Source organism: Halichoeres trimaculatus, unplaced genomic scaffold (genome assembly GCF_033239565.1).
Source record: "Halichoeres trimaculatus isolate MK-OKI-2021-1 unplaced genomic scaffold, fHalTri1.1 fHalTri1_scaffold_6, whole genome shotgun sequence".
NCBI classification, from domain to species: Eukaryota; Metazoa; Chordata; class Actinopteri; order Labriformes; family Labridae; genus Halichoeres; species Halichoeres trimaculatus.
In genome coordinates, this window is record NW_027437184.1 from 7,279,141 (window position 1) to 7,302,940 (window position 23,800).

The window sequence follows — 23,800 nt, forward strand, 5'->3', positions numbered from 1 at the left end:
AATTTGGAAAGCTGGAGTGTAAAACAGTTTGATCCGAACCCTGGCTGACTGAGAGCAGTGGGTGGACAGTTTTAGAAATGGCCTGTCATCATTTTTTGCACAGTAAGCCACACTTGACACCTGCACAGAGGAGAGCAGTGGAATAATAGTTCAGCAGATAGTGTGACACACACTGTCCACTGAAAAGAGCTCCATTTCCTCCCCACTCCACACAGATGGCTGACCGTGATGCATTTAATGCTGCTGAGCCGTGATGGCGATGGAGAATGATGAGGCTGGCTGGTTGAGCTGATACTGTTGTGTTTGATGAATATCTCCTCACATTTTTATAAAAGGAGGTTTAAGCAGCAGAGATCATTGTTTTTAAATGAGGGTTTCGCCTGGGGGATCTTCACCTTTTGACACTGGTTTGAATTTCTCTACATCTTGTAATGTAACAAAAGGCCAGGGTGTAAAAGCTTTTAGCCTATAAGATCTACATTTTTAAAAATATATATATAAATTCTGATCTTAGCACTGTAACTGGAATAAAAGATGGCAAACAAACAGATCTGTATGCAAGAAATGAACTCCATGTTAGCTATAGGCTCTCACTGAGGGTACAAAAGAAGAACTGTAGGAAAATGGGAATAAAGACCTGAGCATTTAGCTCCATTCATTGAGACAAACTAGCAGCATTAAAATGTCTGGTTGTTCTGTGGTGAGTTGTCAGAAATTATACTGTACAGCAGAATAAAATTCTATCAAGTCCTGACCTTTACAGAGCCACCAGTGTTTTGGAGTTAAAAGTGACCGTGCTAACTGTTGACTCTCAGCCAAACGTGGCCAGTTAACACAGTCACACTCTATGCCGGAACACCAACACCATCTGCGACTGTCTTCTTTATCCAACCTCAGTTAGCCAGGTTTGACCATATAAAAAGTTTTAACTGTGGATATTCTTAATCCTATGGAATCCCATTTCCACCAGTTAAAAAAAAGATTAAGTAAGAAAAAAAAGTCTGAAAAATGAGATAATAAGGTCACAATTATGAGGATGAGAGTCAAAATTTTGAGAAAAAAGCTCATAATTATGGGATAGACAAATCAAAAGTATTAGATATAAAGTCAAAATTATGAAATAAAAACCCAAAATTGCAAAATAAAAAGTCATTACTATGAGATTTAAAGTCATAACTTTGGGATTAAAAGTCATATTTGTGAGATAAAAAGTCATAATTATGAGATAAAAAGCAATAATTGTAAGATAAAAACTCATAATTCTGAGTTAAAAAAATCAAAACTGAGATAAAAGTCAAAATTAGGAAATAAAAACTCATAATTACAAGATAAAAAGTCATAACTTTAGGATTAAAAGTCATGTATAGGATAAAAAAAATCAAAACTATGAGATAAAAAGTAAAAAGTAAGGAAAAAAATCTCATAATTGCGAAATAAAAAGTCATAACTATGAGATTAAGAGTCATAACTTTAGGATTAAAAGTTAAATTTCTGAGATAAAAAAAATAAAACTTTGAAATAACAATTTAAAATTATGAAATAAAAGCTCATAATTGTGAGATAAAAAGTCAAAATTAGGAGGTAAAAAGCCATAACTTTGATATAAAAAGCCATAATTTAATCAAAATTAAAAGTCATAACTGTGAGATTAAAAGTCATTGTGAGAAAAAAAAAAAGGCAAAATTTTGAGATAAAAAAGTCATTATTATGAAATAAAAAGTCATAGCTATGAGATTTTAAGTCAAAATTGTGATTAAAAAAAGTTGAAATTGTGAGATTAAAAAGTAAAACTAGCTTTTTTTATTTATTTATTTTTTTTATTTGCAGAAATGGGCTTCCATAAAATTCAGCTTTTGCTTCGTTAATTTAATGAAAAATTTTGTTTGGGTCTGAGGTTATAACCTAATATGGACTCAGTATAGAGAGTAAATAATAAGTCATGATTAACAGAAACAGATTATAAACTCAGTTTAAAACTTAGTTATATAATCAAACTGTTAACCAGTCCCATTAGTTATCTTAAAATACAAACCTTAATACATTTGGAGCAGTTTTCTGTCTAGAGTTTTCTGGCACCTTTATCATAACCCAGGTCTCATGATGGTCTTAGGGTTTATTGACACAACTTCATGTCTTTATATTTCACAGTGTGGTTAGTGTCCACGGATAAATGATAAGTGACCAGTGACTAGTGTGTTTAAACTCCTATCTAGGGTTCACACTGGATTTTTTCACTAAAAAACATCTGTCCACTTGTTGATGTTTTTCTTTCACTCACTGATACTCGTTACTGAAAAAAAGTGGTCAAATCAGAGTAACACGTCACCGGCCTCACTGGTTGCAGAGAGTTGACATAGTAAAAATATGTGTAGCCATATGTGTCTGGTTATGTGAAACAGCCTCATTGTTGTTATTTCCTGTTGAGGTGACCTGCAGCTCTCAGGAGGATTTCATTGAATCATTGTTGTTGAAGTAATACACGTGTCATCTCAGTGGTATGACAATGATGGACAACTCTTGCCAGTCTGCCTCTGTGGCTTTGTGGGAGTAAGTGTTGAGTGTGTGTGTGTATGTGTGTGCGTGTTTATGTGTGTAGCTAGTGCTTAGTTTGCAGCACTCATCATTTCCAAGTATGGCTGCACACACATCTATACACTTCACTAAATCTTACAAACACTTTCACTCTCTCCCTAACTCCCTCTGTGACTCTCTTTCTCTCTCACACACACACACACACACACACACACATACACACACACAAACGCACACAGCGCAGTGATCCTGACTCAGCAGATTGCTGCCATCAGGTACTGGGAGCTGAGCTGCTGGCACTGAACAGCCATATCTATTCACACTGTAGATTAGAGAGGGCGGTTGGAGAGTGTGTGTGTGCGTGTGTGTGTGTGTGAGTGTGAGTGTGAGTGAGTGCGGGGGAGAGCTAGAAAGTGCAGCAGAGAGTGAAGGATGAGGTTGTCCATTATAATGATTTGACATGTCCCTCACCTTGTATCTACCTTTTTTCTCTGGCGTACTTTATCTTCCTCTCTTATTTTCAACACTCCATCTTCACTCTCTTCTGTAATCAGTTTTTTTTTTCCTCCACCTGCGTGTTTTTCTCCTTCCTACGTCTTATTTTGCTACAGGGTTTGAAGGAAAACAACTGTCTTTTTAACAGCTCTAAGTACTCTCATTTAGCCTCTTTTCATCTTAATTTCTCCTAATTTTAATTCAGCATCCTTTTTTGTCTTTTTTGCTTTTTCCTTGTCTTTGCTTTAAAGGCGCCCCAAGGACTTCATAAGTGATCTGAAATAGTCACTATTATACATATGCTGATCATTTCTCTGATTAATTTTGTAGTAATGGCGGACACAGGAGCTTGACTGGCAAAAAAGAAAAAAAGGAGGTCAGAGCAGAAAAAAGCTGAACAGGAAGGTGATAGAGCACGAGCTAAAACACGGGGTTAAACTGTTTGTGCTAATGTTCATTCCAACCCACAGTCAGCAGTTATTCTGCAGTGGTCTGTTCAAAGTTGAGAGTCTATCAATAAAATGAAGAGTGAGGTTACGTTAGCTCTGCTTGGTGAGGTTGGAGTTGGTAGATGAGCTCTGGTAGGACATAACCAGAATTCACCAACTGAGTCTACAAAGTTTGCTTGTTGTTAAGTTTCAAATGATCACATTATCACTTAATAGATAATAAATAACCTCATTACCTCGTTGCTTCCCATCCTGCATAAAGTTGTCTTGGACAACAAAAAGTAGTGCTAGACAGACGATCAACTCTATGTCCATTTATTCTGAAACAAGTTGCATCCTGACAATAGTTTTGATTCTGGCCAAAGGTGTCCCTGCTTTCAATACTGATAGTCCTTATTAGACATGCACCCATTGATCGATTGGTTCCAATTTCCTTAATTTTGGAGGATCTGTGTTTTTTGCTCTGAGACTTAAAACTCAGGACACTTTATTGGTTGTTTAAGTTAAAACATAAGATTGTTTTGTTTCACATGTATTGTTCAGTGATTTTCAATAATATTAAATTGGAACATTGATGGCATATGCTGTCAGTTATAAATAATAAAAAATAAAAACCGTATCGGCCCAAATCGGTATAGGCAGGTCAGGCTTTTGAAGGATCAGTAATCGGCCAGAAAATTGTAATTGGTTGCATCCCTAGTCCTCACAGCACCTATGAGTCAAGTTAAATAGTAAAATGCTGGATTTTCAAGATGTGTCAAGTTGAATAAGTACCATTACATTGTACGTTGTTTTGCACAGTGGCCAGTAGGTGACAGACATTTTGCAAATTAAAAATGCTTCACAAGGGAAAAAACACCACAACCACTCCATGGCAAAACACAAAGGCAAAAGCAACAACACAACAGTAGTTAAAAGAGGTCCACTAAAGTGATGTTCTAACGAAGGGCCATCAAATAGACACAGAAAAGTTGTGAAAGTATAAAAAACATAAGTGTTTTTTTTTTAACCAGCTGTGATAAAAATTTGTATTTGCTTTGTATGGCTCTCACACTTGGGTTTCCTTCATACGTCACGTTTACATTATAGCTCCATACTTATCACAGCTGAAGTTAAAAAAGAAAACAATATTTTACTTACTTTCAACAACTTTTCTGTGTCTGTTCTAGATTATGGTGATATATAAAACAGACATGCCACAGTATGAACTCTTAAGCTCCCAGACTCAGTATACCACTCTGCTCTGCATTTCATAACTGGTGACGGGACCAACACACATTGTTTTCTCTATGAGAAGGTTGGTTGGCCATTTCTTCATCAGAAAAGGAGCAAACATTGCTTATTTTTAATATTTAAAGCCCTTACTGGAAAACTTCCACCCCACCTCTCAAACCTCGACAAATCTGCATTTCTATTTGATGCCCCTAATTCTTGGAATACACTCCAACAAACTCTAAAAATAACAGCCTTCCCTGCTCTTACAGAGTTTAAAATCTTGATCACTGTTCCTCCCACTGTAACTGTTTTAAATGATTCTTTTCTATTTGTATTTTATTTATTTGTGTTGTTTTTATTACTTGTCTGTGATCCATGGACAGAAACTTGACCTTCAGCTTCCATTGTGGCTCTACTTTGGTTTGGTTGGTTTGCCTTCATGTTTCTTGTTTGTGTGGTTGTGTTTTTTTCTTTTGCATATTTTCTGATACCTACTGATCACTGCAGTGTTGGACGTGTTTGAAAGTCTCGTTCTGGGTGGCACAGAGAGGTTTACAGCAGTAAAATCATATTTTCAGTTCCTGCAGATACCCTGAGCTGCCTGTGCTTCAGCACCACTATCCTTCCTCCCCTCGTCTCCCTCCGGGCTTGTTTCCATGTGGAAAACACAAACATCTCTCCTCGACTCCCAGCTGAAACCGAACCCCAAATCTCTGTCCGCCTGTCTGTCTCTCATTGTGCCTCGTCTGTCATGTTCCACTTTCTGTCTGCCACTCTGCCTGTCTCTCTGTCATGTTTATCCGCCTGTCTGTCATGTTGAGGGCTGCTCTCGTCATGCTTTGTGAGTGCTAGCATGTACCCTGCAAAGCGGACAGGCAGGAAGGCAATATCCCTGCAGGGGAGCGTTATGCAGAGGGGACAAGGAAGTCTGCATGAGCATGATCCAGAGTATATCAGTTTACACCCAAATACATGGCATATACAGGAGAGACTAGTGGGTGTTTTATGCATTTAAATAAAGTAGAACTATGAGCAACTTACTCCTATAAAACCTCTGCATAAAACCAGGTTTTGCAGTCTATATCTTTTGATTCCCAGTCATTTTAATGCACCATGATCTTATTTATCAGTTTGCATGTGTCTACGTTTGTGGAGTTGAAGCTGTGTCACGCCACAGTAAGCTGCAGGCTCTTTATCGGAGAAAACATGTTGAATAACATAAAAGACAGGTCAGTTACATTCTGTACTGTGGGCAGGACATTCTCCTGAACACACACACTCACACACACACACACACACACTCACACACACACAGTATTATTGTTATGCAGGAAGTGCAGTACATTTACATTCTAGCTCAAACTGAACTGTGACAAGCTGACAGTGGTTAGCATTGGCCTCTCTGATCTGCTCACAGCAAGTGTGTGTGTGCATATGTGTATGTGTGTGTGTACAAGGAAAGAGAGCAAGGGAGACAGGAGAAATAAGGAGGGAGGACGAGGAGGATGGGAAGGGACAGGAAGGTAATAGGATGCAAGTGAGAGTGCAGGAAGACAGAATGAGAGAGGAGAGGAAAAGGATGGAGGAAAGAGTGGAGAGAAAGAGAAAGAGAAGACAGTAGGGGAGAGAAAAACTTTCTCACATCGCACTAATGAGCTCAGGTACGAAATGGGACACGCTAGCTTTACACACACACACTCACAGGCTGCAGTTCAGTGCACCTAGAAAGAGGGGAAATTAATCACACACTTCAGAAAGATGAATCCCCTGGTGCTGTTGCACCTTCAAAACATGAGCGGGGAGAGGAAGTGTAGAGGAGAGTGGAAAAAAAACGCAACAGCAGAGCTAAAAGACAAAAGAAGAAGAAAAAAACAAAGATCTGACAGAAATAGTGTTTAAAAGGGTTTCCACTGCTGATATTTGGATTTGTGCCGAGATTACAAACTGCAGGGGGAACGCTTCCAAACGTTCAAGCAGAGCCTGCAGGCGTCCTTGAAAAACCCAGACTTCCTTTTTTCAAGGTGTAGAACATATAAAAGAATGAGATCAGATTAGGGAGAAGAGGAGAAATGTTGAAAAATTGTCCCAGAGAGATTAGAAGATAAAGTAGTCGTCCTATCAAAAAAAGGAACAAAGAAATGACAATTTAGGGGCTGTGAGAGGAAGCGCTTCCCCTGTGGGAGCTCCCTCAAAGATCCCCTGGTGTTAATGGCCTCTGCAATTTCAGCAACAGCCATAAAATAAATTGGAAAAGGGGCAGAGATGTCGGCGAGATATGGCAGCACCCTTACAAATCCTTTTTATAAAAGTTTCATTCAGTCATAACTGCACTTTCATTCTTCATGTCCTGTCAAGTTGTTTGAAAACTCTGAAATAACCACAGTACACACATCCTACAGATACTCACTCCATCTCTTGATCACCTCTAATAAAGATTCAATCAGGTTTTATTCACAATTACCAAAGTTCTTCCAATTGATTAAGTCGATCAGTGGATTTTTTTGTACTGAACTTCATCAAACTTGCAGAAAGAGTTAATCTTGGGAGTAGCGTCATCATAAAGCTGTGCAGGCATCTTGATCACAGAAGCAGCATTTAGCTTCATTTATTCAGTTAGCATTTTTAAACACTTAATTCAACCTGTTATTAGCATAAAAATGTACAGTTGTTTTGTGGTCAGTCTTTAGAAATGATACTAGTCAAAAGAGGCTATGTCTATCAAGTTTTGACCGTCACAGAGCAACCGGTGTTTCGGAGTTAATAGCGTCCATGCTAACTGGTGACTTTCAGCAGAGGGTATCACTGACTAACCATAGGCTGTAAAAAAAAATGGACGTCCGCTTTCTCAGCTCAAAGTGAGGTCTCACCAAAAACTGCTCCCCCTGGTGGCTGGCTGTAGTGTTGGTCAAAAAATCCAGCTTTCCAGTCATTCCAGATGGGCTGTGGTCAAACTTTAAAAAAATTAATACACCTCGTAGAAATGTTTCTCACGTCCGATTGTTGTGGTGATTTGAAGATATCATTTGGCTGTCTTGTATTAAAGTCATCTTTTTTCTGAAAAGTGTTTTTTTCATTAGTTATATGAGGTTAAAACGAGGATTTTAACAATGATTGACAGCTGGCGTTCTCATGTATTTTTTTCGGGGATCGTAAAATATGTCAAGAGGTAGAGTCAAGAAGTGATTAGACTCTTGAAAGAAAAGAAATCATTAATATTTTTGTCACCCAGCTCCACTCAGATTCTCCCAGAATCCCTCATAGTCTGTACTGCACAGACTCTGGCTGCAATTGCTCAATGGCTGCGCCTGTGACGGCGATATTTTGGCTTCAAAACTGTATAATGATACATGGCGGAGCCACGCTGTCCACTCTATATACAGTCTGTGTGACTAACGGCTGAGTATCACCAGTTAACAGGGTCACACTTTACACTGAAACACCAGCAACGTCTGTGGGTTAATAAATAACTCTGGACGTAGTTTTCTGGTTCTTTTCTTATGAACCGGGTCTCAGACTCAGCAGTCTGTGGGCTTTTTTGGTCTGGGAGGGTTTCTGATTTATTGACACACGTTTACCTCCTGGTCTGTCACAGTCTGGTAAGTGTCCATAGATAATGCAGTCATGAGCATCGAGCGACAGTTGTGTGTTTAAATTGCTGTCTGGGTACACGCTGGATTTCTCCGCTAAAAACATCTGTCCACCTAAGATCTGTCCACTTTAACGAACTATTGCTACCTAACTTTTCACACAGAAAACTCTGTAAATTATCCATATTATTAATTTTTCATTTTTACAGAACATTTCGGTGTTGAAGTAATGCCACAGTGTCACACCTGGATGACTCTGAAAATCTGAGAATGCCAAACATAAACCTGCAGCACTGCTCTTTTACCCTTCTCAACATCAAATATTATTCTCCCTGTTGTAGTTTCTTGTCATACTTTCATTCCTAGTAACACCCCTACACACACACACACACACGCACACACACACACACACACTCTCACAGGGTCGTCTCAGTGTGAAATGGCTCTCCGCTCTCTCTCAGCTTCATCCATGCATGTGCTGCTCCTCCATGCTAAAGCAAGCATGAGGACAGCCTACTGCTGGCTATGACAGCCACACACACATTGTGGACATGCTCTGTGCTGACCAATACACACACACACACACACACACACACACACACACACACACTCTTTTAAAGGAATCCATACTGAATGCTACAGAATACAATATGTAACACAAGGCTTTGGGCTGCGATTTCAAATTCAATTTCAATGATTTATATTCAGCGTCTAGTGGCTCAAATCTCAGCCCATAAAGCTCCTTTTTTACAACCAGTCATATGGTTTGGCCTGTCAGCGGCTCAAATCTGAAACAAGTTGACCTGGTGATTTTTAGTAAAGAAGTCAAGAAACCTTGGTGATCCCCTGACTCTTCATTTTGCACCACTGAAGAGTTAATATCATGTGATTTAGAATCAAAGATCTCAAAAACGAATGAGTGGACTCTTGTAACATCAGGTCAGTCCTTTTGCTATCATGGCCTCAATGTTTAAGTTGATCTGAGTTATAATTGCAAATCCTGTGATCACACAAGCCAAACTCTAGCACATTATATTAAACATTAGCATGCTAATACACTTTTTTAACTTTTATAACTTTATTTTTTAATTCTTATTTTTAACTTTTTTTAAAAAAGCTGCGTTTATACAGAAACGCTGAGGGACTGAAAGGGCTGCAGTGAGCATGCCAGGCCTGTAGTTGGTGCTATAACTGCCTTGTCTAAAAGCAGCTTTTGGTAGATCTCCTCTGAAGTATAATTGGGCTGATCATCTGGTTTATTGGTGAATGCTAAGTGCAGAAGTGGAGCAACAGATGCACATTTTGTTGATAGACAGTCAGCAGATTCAGCAGATTCAACAGCTTGTGCAAAACGGAGTGTGACGTCAGCATTTCCACTGAAAAAAAGGCCGACTTCCCGTTTACACGAAAATGGTGTCGGTAGCGGTTCAGAAAAATCCCACTCTGGATGCTGTTTTCAAAAGTTTGCGCTTTAGGCCAGCAGAAACGTTGTTTCCGTGTAAAAGCGAGGTCGAAACACAACAAAACTTTTGCGTTTCACCCAAAACCATTGTTGTGTAAACAGCTCCTCAGTGTTCAAGATATCTTCTGATCCCTCATCTTGGGGTACCACTTAGCAAAACCTGAATATCCTCAGGACAAAGATTTGAAAAATTTTTGGAACAGCCTCAGCCAATTTCAAGTGTTTATACCAAATTTAAAGCTAAATTTTAACATGTTAGCATTTAGCTGATACTTCAGGTATCTCCTGAGCAAGTGGCAACATCCGGTTTAGAAAACTGAAGCCTATGGAAGTGCTAAAAGTTGCTGTTTATTGAGAATCTGCTTTAGGCTGGCTGCAGAAAGACCTGAAGTCACGCACACACCCAGCCAAAAAACAGACTTTTACAGCATTAAATACATATTTACAGACTAGTTAAAAAAACGTCTTGGGTCTGGGTTTAGAAGATATTAAGATAGTTTGATTGTCCAATCAGAGACACAGCTTAGGTCACGTGACCAGCGAGTGCCCCTTAGCTGTTAAAAAGAAGGCTCAAAACTGGCGTCATGGTAGATTCTGCTGATTTGCTTCATTTCATGGTATCAGAAACTGACCAGTGACGTCGTGGAGAGTACGTCCATGTTTAGAACAGTATGTGCTCCTGAGCCTTTATCGTCTTCCTCCGTCTGGTTAAAGTTATCATATGTCCAAGAGAAACGGCCACAAACCCAACTGCTCTACATGCTAACATGCTAATAGAGGCAGAGCTAGCATTTTTCAACAGTGATATCAATAACATGCTGTTTATATTTGATAAACTTTCAAATCTGAAACATTTTGCTGTTTTTTTGTGCTAATAACATTTGATGTTTACACTTAAACCTGCTGCTCATATCAGTTAATTTCCCCCTGCTGAGCGCCACATCGAAATTTAACCCTGGTATATCTGTGATAAACCTGCAGCTGCCACCTGCTGTACCCATGTACACTTACACTCACACAGACACACACACAAACAGTATACAAACATGATGCACAGCAGCAGGAGAGTCAGTGAGCCGTGCAGTCGGGACTCTGTGTTTGTGTAAACACCAGGAGCCTGTAACAACGAGACGTCTTAACAATGAGAGCTTCCCGTGTCATAGAAGGGAAGACGGAGAGAGATCATTACTGTGTGGTGTGTGTGAGAGTCAGTCGAGTGTGACCACTTTGGTCCTTACATGCTGTGCTATCTGTTTCTGCAGATGTGTTTGTTCATATATGTGTGTGTGTCTGTCTAAGGCTTAAAACCCTGAGATTTAAGATTTATTTCTATTGGTAGTATTGGTAGACTCATCGGCATAAATTGAAAATGAATTGATAAAACATTATTTGTTAAATACTATGGAACTATGAATAAACTCAACATTTTGAAAGAAATAGCATTTTTATAAATAAGAGACAAATATTAAATATGTCCATTAAATTGAAAAATAAGGCAATATTATTGTGAAATATTTTTTATTATTCTTTAATGGCAGATTATTATAATAAAATATTTCATAATGATTATTTTAATAATTCCATACTTTTTAAAATAATGTATTTTTATTTTCTTTCCAAGCTTTTATAGTTTGTTTTTTTTTTTTACAAAGTCAATTTTTATTCCATAATGTCCTTTTTCACAATGGCCTTTTTATTTCACAATGTCGTTTTTCATCAAAAGGACTTGGTCATTATCAAATAAAAAATTACTTTGTTAAAAACTTTTTTTATATTGTATAAAAGCTTGGAAAGTTAATAAAAAGTCTTTTTTTTTTTTTAAAGGAATTGTAAAAAAAGAAATCATTATGAAATAATAAATTATAATAACTCAATTATTATTAATAATAAAAAATATTAATTTTATAATTTTAAAATTATAAATTTGTCTGTTATTTATCAAAGTGGTATATATTTCAAAATTTTCTTTTTATTTATTTAATTATGAATATTTTGGGCTTCCATAAGATGCAGCCAATATTGAATTATTGCAAATGACAAAAATACCTGCCCTTATAACTTTTTTTTTTATAGCTACTTGAAAATATGTAATCAAACTCTGTGTCAGAAAGAAACAAAAAATAGATCATTAAAAAAAGGCTACATCATCATACACATATCTGTACTGGTTTGTTTAATCTACACTGGAAAAAACTTAAATCTTATCAAATGTTTTTGTATTATTTTAAGTAAAAATTTTCCTTTTATACTTGATATCAGCCACAGTTCAGAAAAATGTTTTAAGACAAAAATGAAGTTTGAATTGCTTAAAACACGTCAAAAAAATCTGTCAATGGAACAAGGACAAATTCCCTGTAAATTTGCTTAAAACTAGAATAATGTCTTAATAAAAGTATTTTTTCTCTTGTTCCATTGGCATATTTTTTGGTCAGGTGAATGTGGCTCTAATTAAGTCTAAAAAGACATTTTGAAAATAAGACAAAAACACTTGATAAGATTTCAGTTTTTTCCAGGGTTGAAATATAATTGGCTGTAATGCCAGTTTTTAAGAAGCTGCCTTTAATGAATTTAATTACTCAAAGAGGGATTTTAACTGTCATGAAAACAGCAGCAACTGTTTGTGATTTGTAGCCGTCCCTCTTTAAAACACAGTTAGATTGCCACCTGTGCAAAGTTAGTGTTCAGTGTAGTGTATCAGACCGTACTAAATGATGAGTGCTGTCTTATTACGACTTCTATCAGGCGTATTTATCTTTGTTGTGTTACCTGCCTCACTCTCAGCTGGAGGGAAACAGCGAGGTCTCCTGGAGCGCGAGGACAGCTCGCAGTGGGGAGGCACTCTGCAGGGCTCTGTCACATGTCATTCAGTGTGTGTGTGAGTGTGTGTGTGTGTGAGCATGCTCGTACACCTGACGACTAACTGAAAGAGAAGTGTGTAGTCGTGTAACTTCATTTCATAGAGATTTATAAAACGCTGCTCAGCGCTACAGCACACACAGATACTCAGCGACTAGTTTTCTTAGTTTAACTTCTAAGTTTTAACTACTAATCAAGTAAAAATGAGATCTAACAGCCCATCCCTTCAACTTTTTACTTGAATACTAAACAGCTGTTACGGCAAGCATTAGCATTCTCCTCAGGCCTCCTGGTTTTATCAGGGAAGAGCAGGAGGATAAATGTGCCACTGGAGATGAACTATGACTCTATCACAAAACCTCATTTGGAGGTGAGTCACATTTGGCCAGCGACAACTTCCCTTTTAACTTCAGCTGAGTGTTTGTGCAGGAAGGGTGATGTCCAATAAAACATTTCTGACTTAAAGGTGTTGTTACGAGCTCTTCGGCCTCTTTATTTCAAAGCGTATGAAAGGTAAGATCTACAGGGTGATACCACATCGTTAATATCTGGAGACTGGACAACCTAAGGCAACATTCCTCGCTTTTTTTCCTCCTTCATTTCCCCCTCTGAGAGCTATCTGTCTCATTATTAACATTTCTATCTATTTATATTCAAATCTCAGTCACATTCTCATGATCTGATGAAGCTGAAGTCGGTTTTTCTGTGTTTCACTCAGTTGGTTTGTAGTCATTCTTTGTATGCAGCTACCTCACTCAAATTTTCCCTAAAAAAAAACAAGCAGTCCCCAAGGCTCGGTGACACTTCCCGGTGGAAAAAATCAAGTCTAAACTGAATAAATCAACTAAATCCCTTCTGTCTCCCTGCAGAGAAAAGCCAGAAAGGAGAAAAGAGGAAGCAGAATGGAGTGAAGGAGAAAGGGAAGGAGAGGAGGAAGAGTAGTCCTGAGAAGAAAAAGGAGAGATTGAAGGCAGAGAACGGCTCCCTGCTGAAAGAGCTAGGTACATGTTGTGCATGTGTGTGTGTATAAATGTGTGTTTCTAACTGATCAAATGCACCTTATTGGCTGAACATATGCTCCTAAGGGTGTGTTTGTGTGTTCATGCAAACTGGAGTTGCAGCGCACAGCAGACATAATGCATCACTTATTCCAACGAGGCAGCTTTTCTCTTATAACAGATCAAAACACAATCTCAGATCTAGAAATATGATTAAAAAAATGTTACAGGTCTAAGATGAACTTTTTTATTGATTTGTTTTGTCTGAAATAAATTATTGATGCATCAAGAGCAGCAAACTTTAACAACAATTTATTTTATTGCTGAGTGATTTTATAATTAGGGGGACATTTCAGGTATACAAAAAAGTGATTTTTTTTTTTTTTGCTTTATATAATACTTGATTGCAAATGATATACCTGGAATGTATTATCATTAGTTGGCAAGCTTAAAGTGATACTCTGAGATGGAACAAGTTGGGTCCTATCACAAGGTTTAGGGCAGACATTACCCCTACAGCAGTGTTTTTGTGCAGCAGAAGCCCAGGGCACACACCAAACACCCCCTCCCTGCTCCTCTGCCGGTTTCCTTGCTGATCTATAGGGTTTTTTTCAATGGATAACACAGTTGACACAGATTTCTCTGACACACAAAGTGAATTATTTTATCCAAATGATAGCTCTAGTTCTCATCGTGTCATAAAAAAGCGCTACCTCCGCTGCAGAGCCACAGCTGGCTACAAGGCGCTCGCCGCTTTGTGTATCAGTCCACGTGCGGCGTGCCAGATATAAACAAACGCAGGTAGTCTGCCAGGACGAAGAGACACGATGAGAATTCTCTGAATAAAGCGTGAATGCAGACCGATATCAGATTTTTTTGGTGGGAGTCTGTTTATTTGTGTTTTTGGTCAAGTAAAATATGGCCCCGTCTGAGTGCAGAGGAAACCGGCAGAGGAGCAGGGAGGGGGTGTTTGGTGTGTGCGCCCTGGGCTTCTGCTGCACAAAAACACTGCTGTAGGGGTAATTTCTGCCTTAAACCTTGTGATAGGACCCAACTTGTTCCATCCCGGAGTATCACTTTAAATTTTAAATAAATTGTGGAAACTGTTAACTTTCTGTGTTCACTTTCTGTGTTAAATGGAATTGAAATATCGCCCAAATAACCCACTGTAAAACTGGTCATTGCTTGAAATTAATATTTGGTAAAATAAGTACGCCTCATTCTGCTGTCGCTGGGATCCTCTCCATGCTGCTGTATGTCTCTTATTTACAGACCTCATTCCTCCATCTTCAGTGCTGTCATTCATTTACTGCACACCGCTCGGTGTAAGTAGAGTGTCGGTGTGAAGGTAAAATCTTTAATAAGAGTCGACTGATCTCTGCCTGCAGGTCTGATCCAGTGCATCAATCTGTCAGCGGCGTAACCTCACAAACAGATGCAGAGAGGGCAACACGAGGGAGACTGGATGTTATACTGTAAATCATGCAGACCTCATCTGAGTTTTGTAGATAAATAATGTTTTTAAAGCCTGGAGAGCTCTGATCAGCCAAAGGAAGATGAGACAGATTTAAAAAGTGTGTCTGGAAATCATGAAAACCCATTTTGGTTTACAAATAGGATTGAGGGATAGGCATAATCTTAAATTGTCTACCATGGGTTTTATCCCTCAAAGTCAGACCCCTAATCCAGTTAAACTCTAACATTTTTCAAATTCTTTTGGTAAGATTTGGGCAAAATAAGAAAATTAACCAATATTCTGTACTAGATAATGCTTCTAGTTCACAGATTTAGTTTGGCTGTCGAGGGAAAGGCAGAAAAAAAATACTTCCCTCCCCTTGTAGTGCATCTGATTCTCTGTCTTTTGCACTCCATAGGTTCTCTGATGTAACCCAGTCAAGATCTGACAAGTCTAGAAAATTAAATCTCTTTTTGATTCAAATTCATCAAGGCTTTGCCTACAATGTCTAACACACTTCATCAACAGGTGTACAAAAGATGGAGAAGATGCAAACCTGAAGCTAGTCTTAGTATCATCATCCATGCAGGCTAAAGCAGGGAGGATGGGACCAAGCCACAGAAAGCATACCATAAGTTAAAGAAAACTGAACAGACACTTTGCTAGAGTTAGCTTCAATGAGCGACTGAAGCGTGAAGAAGGGACCAGTTCTCGTCATTGACTGTCCTGTCAATATAAATCGTTATAGTAGTATTGTGATTTTTTGTTGCACGATTTTAAATTGTGATTTTTTGTTATTTTGTTTTATTCAAATCCTTCATTTTAGTCTTTGTTCATAAGCTTAAAAAAAGTTGCGATGTAAGATCCCCTGAACAGATCCTAAAAACTGACTCACATGCAATGTTCACTTTTGGGGAAAAAAGGCTCTAGATATAGTCTGTAGACATCGTCATTCAACTTTTTCACTTGGTCTGGTGTTACAAAAGTGAACAAAAAAATCACAAAAATCAGGAATATTGAAGATTCCCAATTTAAATCAAATCAGCACCCCAAAAATCAGAAAAGAATTAAATCGGGAGAAAAGCATATCGTCCCAGCCCCACTAAAAAGTGATCCACCTCTACGGGCTGAGATTTGTGTCAACAGAAACTGAACTTAAATTGTTATATTGAAATTGATAAGTATGGTCTTGAAATTTAAAGATTTGAAACTGCATGTCTTTGGGTTGAAATTGTTTTTCCACCTACTTGAAAATTCTCAACGCTCTTTATTCCTAGAAATCGAAAAATTCTGTTTTAGTTCAGCGTGGCAACTATAACGAGTAAAGAAGAAACGTATAAAGAGTTATTGAGCTCAAACTCACAAAAAATCCTCTTCACGTCCACTTCCAATGTTAGTTAAATACTATTTCTTTTGACATGGTTGTTTACAAGACTCCAGTACAACTTAATGACTGTGAAAGACAAACTCTGTGCTTAGGTCTCCAAATCTCAGTGTGTCATTAATTTTCTGGAAGTTAACATTGATGGATAAAAGAACGGACAATGAAGATAATTTGAAAAAAAAAGTGAAATTGAACTTTTTTGTTTCTGAATTTAAAGCCCCTGTGAGGACTTTCTTAGTGATCTTGATAAAAAAAAAGTCTCACTTCTAGATATATGCCTGATTCTAATCCACTATTTAAAATGAGATTATCAGTTTCAAAAAAGGTTATTTCTAAATGCTATTTTTCAGGATTTATTAAACTCAAAGTTCACATGATAACATCACACTGCCTGACAGAGTTTACCAGTAAGAAGAGAGATCTGTGTTTTTCTCTGCTGAAAGGGATTTCTTGGATTTATTTTGTAGTAATTGTAGACACTGGAGCTGGACAGGCAAAAAGAAAAATGACGTTAGAGCAGAAGAAAGCTGAACAGGAGAGTGATAGAGCACAGGCTAAAACACGGGTTAAACTGTTTGTGATAATGTCCATTCCAACCCACGTGCAGCAGTTATTCTGCAGTGGTCTGTTCAAACTTGAGAGTCTATCAATAACATGAAAAGTGAGGTTACATTAGCTCTGATTAGTAGATAAGCTTTGGTGTGTACATGTTACAGCTCGGAGCACCAGGCTGTCAGTAGCACTAAATACAGCCAGCTACTAAACTACGGTACAAACTGAGTTTGCAAAGTTTGCTTGTTGTCATGTTTCAAATAATATCCCCCCATTGCTATTAATTAATACATGATCGTGTCACTTTTAATCTTGTACAGTGCTAATGGGAAGCAAAATTTTTATGGTTAGCGCTCACGCTAGTTTTTCCAGAAAGTCCTCCCAGCTCCTTTGAGAAATAAAAATTAATTTGTTGAAGTTGAATTTTAAGTTGGTCAAGGGAAATTTTCAAGGAATAAATTTAGTTTCAAAATTTGATTTCTATTAAAATATCAAATTCAGTTTCTAGGGGCATGAATCTGAGCCCGTACGTCTCCAACTGATCATTACAGCTTCAACTGAAGCTCAGAAGACAAACTCTTAGTGTAGAGTGAATGCACAGTTTTTAGAGTATGTGCGTGGATGTTAATAGGGAATCATACTGACAACACTCTATAGGCATTCAGCTGAGAGTCGTATCAGTTGTGATCTAAAATAAATGAGGAGTTAAAGCCTCGCTGTCTTGCTTGAGGACAGATGACTCTGTTAATGGACACAGAAACTGGCAGCTGCTGTGATTGAGTCAGTAGTTTTTCGGCTGTCAACACATCATGAGCCAGGTGCTGGATTACAAGCGGGGCAAATGACCAATTACCAACAAAGTCAGACACACACTTTAGAGGAGTTCTTCTCATTACAGCAGGGAAAGGTGTTTTAATGTTTGTTCACTAAAGAGGCACAGAAGCTCAGCTATTCAGAATTTCAGCTTTATCCTCCACACCTCTATCCACATGTTAACATCTCTGGGCTTGGATGAGCTTGTTTGGAAGCTTGGCAGCTCCTGTACAGCTCCTGACATCCTGGAAACATCCTTAGTTTTTCTTTCTCAGTGGAAGCTGCTTCATGGGACAGTAGCGCTGTGACAGTTTGATGAGAGCTGCTGCTGTTGGTCATGGCAGAACTAGAACATGCTGCTGTGATCAAACCCAGTCTTTCCTCTTTTTTTTTTTTTTTTTAAATAACAGCTCTCTGGATTTTATTTTGAGAAGTCTCCTCTGCAATATGACATTTATCTCAGCTACTTAGAGCCATTCAAAAAGGTGACAGCCACACATTTTAAATGGATTATAGCAAAAAGATCAAGGAAAAGGTGAAGTAGAAAAAGCTTGATGATCAGCTGTGTGAGTATTGAAATGTGTGCTTTGGCGTTTTCGCCTGTTAAATAACATTTTTTCCAAGCATTTGTTCTGAATTGTTGTTGGAAGTAAAAATCATACTATTTTCAACCATTTAAGTTCAGAAAAAACACATACACCTTACATATCAGCAAACAAAGAACAGCCCACAACACAAAAGTCATTCTTTCATAATTGTGAGATGATAAACTACCTCTGGTCTTGAGAAAGTAAAGTGTAAAGAAAGTGGAAGTGCAGTTCCTCCAGTGTCCACTAGAGGATGCCTGGTAAAGCACCAGAAACCACATACACACCCATTCAAAAAAGATAATTTAGCTCTGAATAGCTTGTGTCTCTATCAGCAGATATCTCATTAAAATATGCAGCTCATGAATAAAGTTCAGATAAAGTGCAAAGACTGAGCTTTCAAGACAATAAAGGAAAAGTATTAAAGTATTTTTTGTGTTATGCTAGAACATAAGTAATGAACTTGCAAACAACAAAAGGAAAGAGAGACTCAACTTGTGATGCACTCAATGTTTATGTGGGCGTATGAAATGGAAAACAAAGTCCTCCATATCTTAGGGCCTCCTCTAAAAACAGGCTCTTCTGGCTGTGAAAGCTTCTATATGTAGGACATTAAGTGGGTGGATTTGTAGCCTTACATAATCTGTGTTTATTGGTATTCAGATCTAATAAGTTTTGAATATTCCTGCAGTGCAACTTTTCTGTAACAAGCTGTGGGCTGTGAGGACAATTACTGAACATGATTTTATCTGAGAGCAGAAATTAAAATGAGTTTTGATGAATAGCTGAGCTCCCAGGTATCATTTCTCATCCTTTTCATGTGAAAATTTCTGTTCACCTGTGAATGGAAAAGGTGATTGACTACTTTATAAATGGGAATGGGGGTGGATAAGACTAATATGGAGGATCACATTAGTTTCTAAAGCTGAGTTTTGAAGCTTAAAGATGGTGTTTGCTTTCTCAAAGATCAAACTAACTTTCAGTCAATCGGGTAAGAGGCAAAGAAGCAGAGTTGAGGAAAGACATAATGCACTCTCCTGAAAAGTCTGCTGTGCCTCTAATACAAAAGTCACAACCTTGATTATTCAATACATAAAATATTGGCATTTTTACACAAGTATTGTCAAATCTTCTGTTAATGGATCCAGCTTCAGACAGACAAGAAGAACAGCAGCTTATTGCACTTCTCTTTGGCTTAATTTTTTTGACTTAAGAGGTTGCCACAGTAGAAAAACTTAATGAAATTGACATTAAGAACTGTGATAGTTTACTTATTCATTTAAAAATAAATAAAATAAATACATTTAAAAATAAATGAAATAATAAAAATGAAAAATAAATAAATAAATAAAATAAAAAAAATATGATAGTTTATTGTAAACTTATTTATTTAAAAAATAGTAAAATAAAATAAATAAATAAATGTTAAAAAAAAATTAAACAAATTAAAATAATAAAAATAAAAAATAAAAACAATAATTAAAAAACTGTGATAGGTTTTAATCAATGAATTAGGCAAATTGGATCAACTCCCATCTCGATTTATAGATCCCTAAAACAACCTTATCTTGTCCTTTTCTCACTCTTATTCTCTAAACTACGGTGGCCCTGAGAGCTCACAGCGCTGCAACTTAAAGAAACACAAGCAAAAAGACAAAACACAAGCAAATTAAGAAACCATCTTCTTTAATTCAAAAACACGTGTGCAGCATTTAGAAAACACGCTGCAAACACCACAACACAACACATTAGAAAAAAGCTCTGCAGATTCACTGTAACACATAGAAGTGTTCCCAGAGGGCACTAAAAAGTGATGCACCTATCGCAACAGGCTACTTCATGTTGCAGATTTTCAGTCATTGCTCTGTTACACATACTCTAATACAATGTTGAATAAATCAAAACCACAAACTTTTTACTAGGGATGTTCGAAACATTTTTTATACACAACGATACCAGTATGAGTTCTCCCTCTTGTATACTCACCGATACCGAGTACTGATACTACTGGTACTTTTGATACATAAAATTTCAATTAAAATTGACAGATCATTTTGATCAAAGACAGCACAGTCACTCTGACATTAAGTCCAAATAAAACACAAACAACTTTGAGTTTAGCTGCAGCCTTCACGAGTACTGATACCTTGAAAAAAGGCTGGTATCGGCCGGATACCAATACCTGGTATCGGTACTCGTCCATCCCTACTTTTTACTTAATTTCCTAACACAACTGACAAAAAAAAAACCATAATAGAGCTGTGACTGAAAATCCATGTCAACAACAAGCGTGTCTTGACATGTGCATCGTTTTTAAGTGTCCTCCGGAAACACTTCTGTTGTGTTGCGGTGTATTTGCAGCACGTTTTTCTAATGTGTTGTGGTTTTTGCAGTGCGTTTTCTAAATGCTGCACACATGTCAAATTGATCAAGATGTTTTCTTAATTTGCTTGTGTTTTGTCTTTTTGAATGTGTTTTTTTTTTAAGTTGCAGCGCTGTGAGCTCTCAGGGCCACCGTACTAAACTGTGGCTAAGATGCTGAAATCTGGAGCCAGCCCTGACTCTGAATTGTGTGAGGTTAGGGAAGTGATAAAGACTCTATAACGTGTGGCTAACGCTTTAAGCACCCTAAATCCTAAATTTCAATCAATAAAACTGATTTATTGCCATAGGGATGAAAAACAGTTCTACAGTTAATGAAAATGTCCACCTCGACAAAAAACTCCTTTGTCTATACATAACAAAAGTTGTGACATGCAGAACATACACATCAACATTCAGCTATAAAAGCAGTAAAAGTACATGACTGTAACACACGAGCAGAAGCACGAAATCAACATAAAAAAAAAAGGGGGCTCCATTCCCTCTGTTCCCTCCTGTGATCTCAGAGAGAGAACATGACAGAACGTTGCTCAAAGCTACAAAAATTCCCAACAAAGACTTCGTGCTGTCATCAAAGGGGGACACCAGGAGCTGCTGTGCTGATAACAAAAATAACTCTCTGCTTTGGTGGGGATGTCAAATTTTAGTTTGCAGTGTACACAGCTAACCTTAACTCCACTCTGCTGTTACCCGTTCTCCAACTTTAAAATATCCATGCATCCTCAGTGACTCAGGCTACAGTTGCAGGGGTTATGGATTTGTGCTCTAGCCGCAGGCTTGTCACTTTGAATCTCCTGTTTAAATGTTGTTTACACCTTTAGACTGCCCTGGAGTGCTGTTCAGGTAAATCTTTTTATAGACTTTTCTTTTTCTTATTGAAGTTATAGTTTACTACTGAGAATAATATAAGGTTTGTTGTTTTTTTACATGAAAGAAATTGTTTTTGATAGCTTTAACATCTACTTTTAAATTGAGTTAACATGTAAACAGAGCATTTATGGTCCTAGGATTCAATAATAACATTAATAATTGTTAGGACTTTTGAATCAGAATCAGTTGTAGGCTTTTATTTTGAAAAGCTAGGCTTGAGTTAGGTTGGTGAGACAGAATTTGACAGAAGCTCTGTCGGTGCAGTACTTGGTCTTGTGATGGAGGTGAGGATGTTGACCCCTGATGATTGAGGTTGACACGTTGGAGGTTAGTTGGGCTGAGATTTACGCCACTCGAAACTGAATTCCAATGATCAAATTGACTTTGAAAAGCATGATTTGATATCAAATTTAATGTTTTGAAGTTGCATTTAACTACTTGAAGATTCAACTCTCTATACTCCTTAAATGCAAAAATACAAAATTCAGTTTCAGTTCAGTATGGCACAACCTTTATAGAGGGTAGATAAGTGACATCATCAGCTATCATGAACAAGGATGTAATGTGGAGTTTTTTGCAGAATAGAATAGAATAAACTTTATCTCCGAGGGGAAATTCAGGAGTCACAGCAGCAATCAAGGAAACAAAAGTAAGAAAGTGTATCGTCCAAAAAGGTCCATAAGAAAACAGATGATGACAGCTTGTCCATCATTCTCCAGTTCAGCCAGCCTCCACCTCCAGAGGGTCCAGGACTGAGCTTCAGTCTCTGTCTCCTGGATCCTGTCTGCTCACAGCAGGTGAAGTTCTTCCAACATGGCGTTGGTGTCTGGTGTTAGCTCTGTTAGCCATGTCTCTAAATAGCATGATGCTACTCTGCCTTCTGTTATCCCTTCGGGTTAGCACAGCTAGCTCGTCCATCTTATTGGAGATAGATCTTACGTTCCCAATAACTATGGATGGACGGACAGGTCCATGTCGTGACTTCTTAGCTCACACCTCAGAACAAGCACGTCGTCCTCACCTCCTTCTCCTCACCTTGTGGGGAAACATCAGGCCTTGCACCAGTTAGCCTGCACCAGATAGCTACAGGCTGCTAACAGCTCATTTCACATGTAAACAATGCAGCCACGGTTACATGTAGGATATCCAAAAAACACAGGAGCAAAAATAGTTTTAAAAAAAATATCACTGGTGACAAAACCAGTTTGGTGTCCACGACCAACAAATGAACCATACAAAGTAATGACCCACTCCAAATATAAATATGATGGAAAGAAGATGAAAAAATTTCAAAAAACAGACAAGGAAGAGAGAGAGAGAAAATAAATGAATCACTTATAAAAATCTTTAATCAAGGGCCTGATTTTTATCAAAATCTAAAGTATAAAATGCAATACAAAGAAATTATTATCATAAGTGTATGGCTAAACTCAAGACACAGTGTCAGAGCTGTGTGGAGTTGTTCACCCACACATACACAGTCAGCAATGACGCAGGACTTTGTCTCATTTCCTTATTTAACCAGAGCTGAAGACCACAGAGCCAACAGTATTTTCCTGTCCAATTGAATTTGGTCATTAGACAGAACAACAATAACACAAGACAGAAGAGTAGTTTGACTCAGTCTCACATATTTCCTGTTTTGATTTAATCTCCCTCTTTTTATTTCTCTTTTTCTGTGTTTCACTCCAGCAGTCGCTCTTTCTGTTGATCTTCTTTCCTGTCTATCTTTCTCTGTTTGCTTTTTCTATCTGAGTGATGAGTGATAAGAGCCGCCACTTGATGTAGGATAGATGGTGGGAAATCATCACTCACATTGTTTCCATGACAAACAAGCCTGTCTGTGTCTGGGGTGTACTTTTTTCCATGTACAGCCTTATCACTTGTCTACATTTGTGTGTGCGTGTGTGTGTGTGTGTGTTTGGACATGTAGGCTTTCCATTGCCAGCGTTATGTATATGCATCGTTCCTGTCACACTGTGTCATCTGTGTGTTTGTTTGCGCACGCCGTACATGTTCATATCTCACAGTCTCAGAGTGTGTGTGTTTGTGTGTTAGGCCATCTGTTCTCTGTCGGGTCTGGTCCTGACTCCCGGGGCTTTGTCTTCCTCTCACTGCTCTGGGATCAAGAAGACAGATATGTACCAGAACTCCTTCTCAGA

At 37.9% G+C, this 23,800-nt stretch overlaps 1 protein-coding gene across 2 annotated transcripts in view; it reads left to right on the forward strand.

The window, feature by feature from the left end:
* Positions 1 to 23,800, forward strand: part of jade2 (jade family PHD finger 2) — a 283,971-nt gene that overhangs the window by 247,504 nt on the left and 12,667 nt on the right. The window contains exon 12 of one of the 2 annotated variants that reach the window (XM_074672129.1): positions 13,466 to 13,597. The exons of the other annotated variant lie outside the window; for it this stretch is intronic. Coding sequence (XP_074528230.1) covers positions 13,466 to 13,597 — 132 coding nt within the window. The remainder of the gene's footprint in view (positions 1 to 13,465; positions 13,598 to 23,800) is intronic. 2 annotated transcript variants of the gene reach the window in all.